General features: G+C 33.6%; 1 protein-coding gene across 1 annotated transcript; it reads left to right on the plus strand.

Moving 5' to 3' along the window:
- Positions 1-4275: 4275 nt before the first annotated feature.
- On the plus strand, positions 4276-9301 carry LOC139872517 (prohibitin-1, mitochondrial-like). The gene is made up of 6 exons (XM_071860406.1): positions 4276-4456; positions 6604-6789; positions 6968-7084; positions 7360-7530; positions 7616-7828; positions 8720-9301. Exons 2-6 carry the CDS (start codon positions 6613-6615, stop codon positions 8903-8905), a joined length of 864 nt encoding a protein of 287 aa, XP_071716507.1. The 5' UTR covers positions 4276-4456; positions 6604-6612; the 3' UTR covers positions 8906-9301.
- The last annotated feature ends 422 nt before the right edge of the window (positions 9302-9723 follow it).

Genomic DNA, 9723 nt, shown 5'->3' on the forward strand with positions numbered 1-9723 from the left:
ACACAAGTGTAAGTCTAAGATAAGTAGCACAACTCAATTAAGTGTTGAAAGTAGTTTGATGAACCAAAATTACATCAAGATCTTAGATCCGACACATACATGAACTCTAAAAGTATTATTAAGCTACAAACTAAGTAAACTAAATAATCAAGATCTTAAGTTGTAGAACATAGTTCTTAGTTAGATCTTGAAGATCCTAGACTCAAAAGTCTAGATCTAAAGTTCTTAAGTTAGATCCAACACAAGTATATGAAGTTATAACTAAGAAGTTATACTTCTATGTTCTTGAACTTACAAAGTTGACTTTTAGTTTCAAGAAATATGAGATCAAGATTAACTAGTAATACTTGACCAAATCACAACTTTAAAGTACATAAAATGAAGAAATAAGTTAAATCTACAAGTAACAAGTTCATGGTTGTTCATACTTTAAAGATTCAAGCCAAGGCTTTGATCTTTAAGAATGTAAACTTTAAGTTTACAAACATGAATCACAAGTATGATTTTAACACTCATGAACTTTAAATCTTTAAACATTATTTGTAGAACCATAAACTAGAAAGTTTAGGTCTTTGTTTGTTCTTGAAATAACAAGATGATATGAAGAATTAAACTAGAAAGTTTGATTCTTATAAGTAGTAAATAAACAACAACAACATCAAGTAAGTAATCAATAAACAAGATCAAGTGATAAAACAACCAAATGATGATGATATACATGGATATATATTTCGGTTTTCATGAAGGAAAAAGGAAGAAGAAATAAGTTTGTTACTTACAAATATTTGAGAGAAAAAGAGAGAAAGAAAAGTAGCAAATGAAGTGTGTGTAAAAGTGAGGTGAATGCAAGTAATATGTAATCAAAATTTGAAAACAAAACCACTCCCCCACACCACCAAAACCTACGGCCAAGAGGGTGCAAAAGAGGAAGGGATCAAAGCAACTTTCAAACATGGGGAGGTGGTGATAGCTTGGAATGGAAATAAAGCAAAATGGTGTGGGAAATATGCAAGTAACTAGATTCTTTGCTAAGCTAATTTAACTAGTTGTAACCTAATGTAATACTTACATAAATATGAGCTAACTAGTCCATTAAGGATGTAGGGTGGGCTTCCAAGTCCACTAATCATAAGTCCATTAATAAGAGACCAAGTATGTAACAAATTAAATAAATAAGCCCAAGTAATTAACTAGTAACCTTAGTTAATTAAAAATGATTAATAAAAATTAATCATGAATGTAAATAATATCCGAAATATTATTCGTGAAAAGTTCGTGTGTCACAAAGACGTGTCGGGCATGTAAAGACAATCGCGGTAACAAGTAAATGCATAAAAATACATTCATTAAACAAAAGCATTAATAATAACCATTATTAATTAAATGTTGGAAAATCCAGGGTCGTTACAGCGGATCCGCTGACAAAAGGCTTAAGCAGAGAGTTAGTTTATTAGTCGTACGTGGGAATGGGACTTAAGCTCCTGAAAGGCTAAGTTTATATGAAGGAAAACCTAACTCAGTTGACTGGAGATCCCAAGATCTGAGTTCAATAGGACAACCTACTTGTATGAACTGGCGACGGTCACTGTGGGGGAGATAATTACTAAACTAGCAATCTCGACACCTTTTTAAAGGGAATTTACTAATTAAGAGTAGACTTCCTAGTCCATTCCTAAAAGTGACATGTAAGAGGATAAGCCCATGACTTTTAATGATTCAACTGAAATAATCATGCGTGGCTAATCAGTAGCCATTCGGTGGTGAATCACCTATGTGAGAGAAGTGGGGTCGCTTCGAAGGGTATTGTTGGGGCACAATACTTGATAAGCTCTCGCAGAACCAGGCTAATGTTCATGACCATAACGAACATAACTATGAGGACTTGAGATTGTCAGAGAGAGTCTTGTGTGAAGCGTATTGTCGCCTACACAAACGGCAGACGAGTTCAAAGACATCGCTGTCTACTCAGAGCCAGTAGACTAAGTGCGTTTTCACAAGCGAAAGTTCAAAGGGTAACACCTACTTATCGTATGCAAGATTCAACCGCTGAAATTTAATCGGAAGATAGTTGTTACTAAGAAGCGATCTCCATTCATGTGGGGGATTGTTGAAAAATTTGGTTGGAAAAGTATGTTCTACCAATTTTTAGACACAAATTAATATATAATAAAGTAATATATATTAACGACTATTTAGTGGATTTTTGTAACCACTAATGAGAGCTTTAAAACGAACTAAAGCGTGTCCAAAATGGATTAATGGTGAATGAGATATCGTGTCTCAAAGTTGTTAGTTTAAGTGCAAAGTAGAAGCTATCAACCAAGGATTTTGTAAATCTTTTTTGTGATTTTATAAATCATCTCTTTCCTTTTCCAAATCCTAAAAGATTTACAATATCAACCAAGGATTTTGTTTGCACTATAAATACCAAACTTTGGTATTGAGAAACATGGATCAACTAACACACAAACAAAATCATAACCCTATTACATCAATTTTCATTCTTCTTCTTCTACAACTTCGGTCACCCGCTTCCGGTCAATTTTCAGGCAAGTGCTCTCGTCTGGCAGTACGCTGCTTCGAACCGGTGTACCCTGGGAACAGACGTCGAATCTGTTTAAGGGAATTGTGTCAAACACAAGCCCGGTTCAACATTCAATTCGGTTAGATCGTTCTATCTTTCCGCTCTTATTCATATTATTTATTATACATATTTTCCATATGTTTGTGATAATATGTATAATTGTTTCATTTTCGTATACAATTTACCTACAAAATCGACCGATTTTTGTGTATATAGAAGCATATATAATCGATAAAGACCGACTTACACACATAGTTTTGAAGACATATACAGAAGATAATGTTAAGCATACATTTTTCATACTAAAACGTTCCTATCAAAGTCATATATTAGGAAAATTAATTTTGCTAATGACAATTCTTACAACTACCATTAATTAATGCGCTTTAAATAGTTGTACATAGTGGTTGCTTATTACTTTAGTAGTGAAGGCTACATGAACGTACTAATGTTTAAAGCGCCTTAACGACGGCCCTAAAAACCGTTATTATCAAAATCCAAAAAACTAAAATTTCTTTTATGAGACATCTAGACTATGCGGCTAAGGGCTTACTTTTAAGTTACAATTGGTTTTGATTGAACTTTTTTTTTTTTTTTTTTTTAACTTATTTTTTATACATTACATAGCCTTTATCACTATGCAATTACATCACTCTCAAACACTACATACTCCTTAAACTGTTACATCAACTTCACATTAACACTTTATTCAAAGATCGAAGAATAAAGTACAAATGGTTACTTCTCTCTGGCGATAAAATATGCTAAAAAGATGAAAAATGATGGCGCAAGAAACTAGGGCAGAGGTGAGGAAGAGCGTGACAATGATGTTAAGAATGACTAATGGATGGAGGATGAAAGACGTGTCGTTGAGAATCTTCGTATGGAGTTTTTTTATAAGATTTATATGAATAGAAATAGAAGGTACCTTTAAATGGTTTACAATCACTTAATTTTCGTCATTATTTTTATATTAACCAATTTAACATGCCATCTTGTGAATACTAGACCCGTGTTTATCTAAGTTTGTAGTGTTCAATCAAATGTATTTTTAGGATTAAAGTTATAAATAAGTCATATCTTTTTAATTTTGTTTCATTATAACTCATATATCTCATAAAATACTAGTGTAATGTAAGTCATATACTTGAAAATCGTGTGTTACTGTAAACAAACAAAACTTTTAACTAGAACAAAAGCACGTGGTGACGTATCATCAAATATGTCCCTAACATGTCATTACATGTAGGATCGAGATTTTTCGTATTTAATCCTCCATGCCACAAATCGACCATATACTTTCACTTTTTTCCCATTGTAAATTATATTCATCATAAAATACTAATGTAGGTCATAAATTTTAAAATCGTGTGTTAATGTAAACCAATAATAAAAAGTGAACATATTGATTCATTTCCATATCATCTTTAAAAATAAAATAAAAAATGTCACATAAGTATTTTAACCGGTTCATCCGATAACACATAACGTTTTATTTAGATACACGATTTGAAAATTTATGTACTACAGTGATATTTTTTCAGGGTATATAGTGTAGAACAAAAAGTGAAAATATATGATAATCTTACTTTTTTACTCCGTATTTCTTTCTGCAAAGGACGTAAATAGAAATATTGAAAAGCAACCAAACGATGAAGTTAAAATTCTAAAACATTAGGGTAGGAAATTGAACAAAAAAACTTAAAAATGGACAAAAACTTGGAGGACACTTTACCGTGAGTGACGTCACCGGCAAAACCCTCAACATTTCACCGTTAACCAGCCCTCTTTTCATCTAAAACCCTCAGTTCTTCTGTTCATTCGCCGCCGTTAGCTACCATCTCTACATACTCGGAATCATTTAACAAAAAGGTAAATCATATACTATTTCTACTAGCTTTTGCTAATTTACTGAAACCTAAAGCCCTAGCACTAATCGAATTTATAGTTTAAACGTGTCGACAAGATTTGTACAATCAATTGATATGTGATTCTGTAATTACAGCTATGTTACACTTAGTATTGTTTACATTTACGAGGATTTGAGCTACTTGTGTGTTTTGAAATCTGGAAATTGTGATATCAAAGTTTAAATTCCCTAGGGTTCGTGTTATGTTATCACTTGTGTGTTTATGTGCTTTTAATCACCTTTTGTTTTGTGATCCTTTTGCAGTGCATTTTAGTTTGTAAACTTGTAATGATTTGAGGGACTTTTTATGTGAATTGATTTTTGAGATCTGCAATTTGTCGGTGCAAGTGTGAATTTTCTAAACATCGTGCTATAATTTGTTATGTTTGCGTTCTTACGAACTTATATTTTGAAATCTGGAAATTGTGATACTAAAGTTTAAATTCCCTAGGGTTCGTGTTATGTTATCACTTGTGTGTTTCAAGGTTTTAAAAAACGGAAACGCGCCTTGAGGCGTTTTCCCTTTGTGAGGCGAGGCGTATGCCTCGAGGCGAACCGAGGCGTTCGTTCGAGGCGGAGTTAAAAAAAATACGTAGAAAATTATAAGTTCATTACAAGTTTTAATTACTTATTTTTATCACACACTAACAAGTAATTAACTCACTTTAAAATGATTGTTTATATTATTCTATTTTACTTATTAATCAAAATTAACAAAATTAAACTTTTGTTTGTCATGCTATTAATGAAAAATGATGGCTAGTAACAATCAATAATTATTTGGCACGTAGTTGTTAGTTACTCCTATTAAATTTGAAATTAAATATTACAGTAATTAAATTAAATAGAAATATAAAAGTTGAGACATGATACTAGTAATTGATAGTGTAGTCAAAGTTGACAACACGTGTCAAGCAGCTTCTCTAAATTGCTAGAACTCTAACCACACGTGTCAACAACCCACAATATATCTTGATCATCTACATCTGCAACATACTATATATAACTGGTTAGAGAACCATTTTCATTTTTAAAACAAACATATACTAGTAATAATTTTGCAAAACAAATAAAAGAATTTTGAGGATTTAAGAATGGCGGATGCAAGTGACAATTTAGACTAGCATCTTCCCGCATCGATCATGAAGGCCGACTACCAAGAAAATACACTAATGAAGGTCAAGGTAATTTGAAATTATATGCAATTTTGTATACAATCAGAAACAAGCTAGTATCAATTTTGCCGCCCTAGTTTTAGGGGGCCTAATTTTGCCGCCAAATCAATTTTGCCGCTACTTTTTTTGCTAAACACAATTTTGCCGCTACTTTTTTGGTAAACACTGTGAGGCGCACGCCTCTGCTATCGAACCGCCTCTTTCCAAAATCGAACCGCCTTTCAATTTTGAGGCGTACGTTTTATCTGAGCTGTGAGGCGCCCGTTCCAAAACGCAAAAAATGAGAATCGCACCGAGGCGCGCCTTGAGGCGTACGCCTCAACCGTTTTTTAAAACCATGGTGTGTTTATGTGCTTTTAATTACCTTTTGTTTTGTGATCCGTTTGGTGACTTTTGTAGCGCATTTAAGTTTGTAAACGTGTAATGATTGAGATCTGCAATTTGTCCGTTTAAGTGTGAATTTTCTAAACATCTTGCTATAATTCGTTATGTTTGCGTTCTTACGACCTTATGTTTTGCGAAAAGTTTGGCTACTTATGTAGGCTAAGACTGTCGCAATTTGGATTGAAAACTTGTAATTGTGGTTTTTCGTGTGGCAATTTAGCAACTGCAAATTTTTACTTATGGCTTCTGATGTCAAATAAAATGTAGTTATCACTTATCAGTTTGTTCAACGTATTATTATTTTTATTTATGCTGAAGATGAAACCTGGTTTTGTGACTTGGAAACCTATGTTATACCTATTTTATTTTTTAAAATTATATTTATATGTATATATGTATCTGTATTATGAGGTTTACGTGAGATAACATCTTTCGTTGCTCTCTCTGGTATCTACTGCCAGATTTCATTAGAGTTTTCGTTAGTTTGATGTACTGACAGTCATTATTCGTATCTTATGAACTGATAAGATTTTTTATTTGGAAATTTAAAGGCTGCGAAGATGAATTTGAACAATATGAAAGTACCCAAGATGCCTGATGGTCGTGCAGCCTCTGCGTTGATAAAGTTTGGAGCTGTTATTGGTATTGGACTGTATGCAGCTGGTAACAGTTTGTACAACGTTGAGGGTGGTCATCGTGCAATTGTCTTCAACCGTATCATTGGTGTCAAAGACAAGGTCCATATGTGTAGCTATGCATACGTTTTTCTATTAAATAGTACATTTATTGTTTTCATTTATTCCATTTTACTAAATTCCATGTACATTACTTCACTTTAAAGGCTTTACGGATGCAATCAGATAAAATCTTAAAGGTTACAATTATTTTACTAACTGTTTACATGATGTTCAATAGGTTTACCCAGAAGGGACCCACATCATGATCCCCTGGTTTGAGAGGCCAATCATCTATGATGTTCGTGCACGACCACATCTAGTAGAAAGCACCTCTGGTAGCCGTGATCTACAAATGGTATCTCCCTGTTTCCCAACCCTATTTATCTACCAATGAATCATTCCATCTGAATTTTCTAGCTATTCGACATATGCACATGTTAAATACTCAGATATGCATCTATCTTTATATTGCCCAAGTTCTTGTCACAAAGTACAAATTTGGTTAACATTGTTAACTTACTAAATTTCTTTTAAACTGCAAAAACCCATCTATTTGTGTATACTGGAGGATTAACCAGTTGTTGATATCTTTTATTTTTCTAAAGGTTGGTTTGAATTTTTGTGATACAGGTGAAAATAGGTCTTCGAGTTCTTACTCGTCCTGTTGCTGATGAACTACCTGCTGTTTATCGAACGCTTGGAGAGAACTACAACGAGAGAGTCCTGCCTTCAATTATTCACGAAACACTGAAATCTGTTGTTGCGCAATACAATGCTAGCCAGCTTATTACCCAGAGAGAGGTATGTATATAGCAATTTATTAGGTTTGTTAATATGATAAATAACTAACAAATGCTTGATTTTTACATGTTAACGTTTCGTGTAGGCTGTTAGTAGGGAAATTCGGAAAATACTAACGGAGAGGGCTGCCAATTTCAACATGGCACTTGATGACGTGTCGATCACAAGTCTTACTTTTGGGAGAGAATTTACTGCTGCAATTGAAGCAAAACAAGTGGCTGCACAAGAAGCTGAGAGGGCCAAGTTTGTCGTTGAAAAGGCTGAGCAAGACAAGAAAAGTGCTATCATTCGTGCTCAGGTCAGACTCTTTCACACATCTACTTACTATGTATGACTTTTTTATAATTTAAAAAGACCTATGGAAGTTCGATTGGTAGAATCTCATTGATCTAAAAGTAATTACCAGTTACCAGTTTGTAACCATTGTATTTGTTTTCTTTTATTGAAATCTAGCCAGCATAAAAAGGTAACATATATGCTACCTTTTGTGAGCTGTTTTTGAAAATTATATTGTGCTTTTTTGCTTTTACGTTCTACTTCTATGTTTAAAACCCTCAATTTCTTGCAAACGTAGATTTTTTGTGGTTGATTTTATACATATGTTAGTTTGCAAAGCAAACTAATCACTATAGTTTGAACTTAGGATCTATTTTGTAAACGTTAGTTTGTCCAACAAATCACTTTATTTGAGAAACATGGAACTTGTCCCTCCGTCCCAATTATATTGTCATCTAACAAAAAACACACAGATTAAGGAAATGTCATAAAAGTATTGTACTTTCTGTTTACTTTCCAACTTTACCCTTACGTTTTCTTTCTCCTTTAATTTTTATCCACATACATTCACGGCATAATAGAATTTAATATTCTTATTCTTTTCTATTTATGAAAGTGGACAATTAATTTGGGACATCCCAAAATGGAATACTGGACAATCAATTAGGGACGGAGGGAGTAATTATATGAGGGTATAGGGTCATCCTTCGTAACTTGAGCAGCTCCCACACAAGTCTAATATCAACTCCCGTTATCGAATGATATTTTATTCGGAAGTTTTTTTCAGTATACAATAACTGAACAATTTGAACCTGGGAGATTCAAAGTTGACATTTTAAAGTAAATGTGGGCTATTAGCTTCAAGAAATTGCCATCTGCTTTTCTAACATACTTTTTTTTTTATTATTAACAGGGAGAAGCAAAAAGTGCTCAGCTGATAGGTCAAGCAATTGCCAACAATCCGGCATTTATCACTCTCAGAAAGATTGAAGCTTCTCGAGAAATCGCATCAACAATGGCCCATTCCTCAAACAAAGTCTTGTTGAATGCTGATAATCTGTTGCTCAACCTCCAGGAAATGAGCCTGGAAAAGAAATAGACCCTCTTCAAGTTGTGGGTGAAAGTTTGTCAACAAGTGAAAACATGTAATGACTTTCGTGTCAGAGAGTTTTTAAAACCCATTTTATGGTGATAAAAGATGTTTATGGATATAACTTGTGGCTTATCATCATACCTTCAGGATATTTTATTTTTTGTAAGGTGCTAATTACACTTTGGGTGAATCATGTGTATGATTTGCAACATGGGATGTCACATAATTTGATTGCTACGGAAAGCAAGAAGCAATCTATGGTTTTTAGAACTATCGTTTAGGCTGACTGGCTGAGTGTAGAGATTTGGCTTCTACTTTGTGTGAAGTAATTCAGTTAAACTGTATTGTTAAATTAGTTGCACGTTTCTTATGCATTGCCTGTTAAATCTAAATTGTCAATTACGACATTGTTGCTTCTCATAATATATTAATGTTCATTTTTGTCTTTGCCAACCTACATTTGTCGCATTATTTTTTAGTAATCGACCATTCATGTGGTAAATTGCTTCACTTACTTTCACAGAATTGATCCTAGATCCTTTTTCCCTAAGGAATTAAATCAAGGTCGAGTGCAATGAGGGTGAGGTTTGGGGTTGTGTGATGTTTGAGGGACCTTAAGATCGTCTTTTGCCAACAACGGATAATCAATCACCATGTCCCGGTCTTGAATCCATTTACTTTGTTCGGATATTCAAAGCATCATAGCCTCGGGCATGTTTACAAGATATCAATAATGTGCTTAAGAATAGTTCGAGATTAACAACCTTCAAATGAGGTTCCATACTTCTTATTTTTATGTTTCCCTCAGTCCGCGGACTAATGCT

This window comes from Rutidosis leptorrhynchoides, chromosome 10, assembly GCF_046630445.1.
Source record: "Rutidosis leptorrhynchoides isolate AG116_Rl617_1_P2 chromosome 10, CSIRO_AGI_Rlap_v1, whole genome shotgun sequence".
Classification (NCBI taxonomy): domain Eukaryota; kingdom Viridiplantae; phylum Streptophyta; class Magnoliopsida; order Asterales; family Asteraceae; genus Rutidosis; species Rutidosis leptorrhynchoides.

Excerpts from the sequence above, each read along its gene's own strand:
- LOC139872517 (XM_071860406.1), top strand. The coding sequence starts at position 6,613 with ATGAATTTGAACAATATGAAAGTACCCAAGATGCCTGATGGTCGTGCA. Across the intron at positions 6,790-6,967 it reads TCATTGGTGTCAAAGACAAG|GTTTACCCAGAAGGGACCCA; the intron begins GTCCATATGTGT and ends GATGTTCAATAG. Across the intron at positions 7,531-7,615 it reads AGCTTATTACCCAGAGAGAG|GCTGTTAGTAGGGAAATTCG; the intron begins GTATGTATATAG and ends CGTTTCGTGTAG.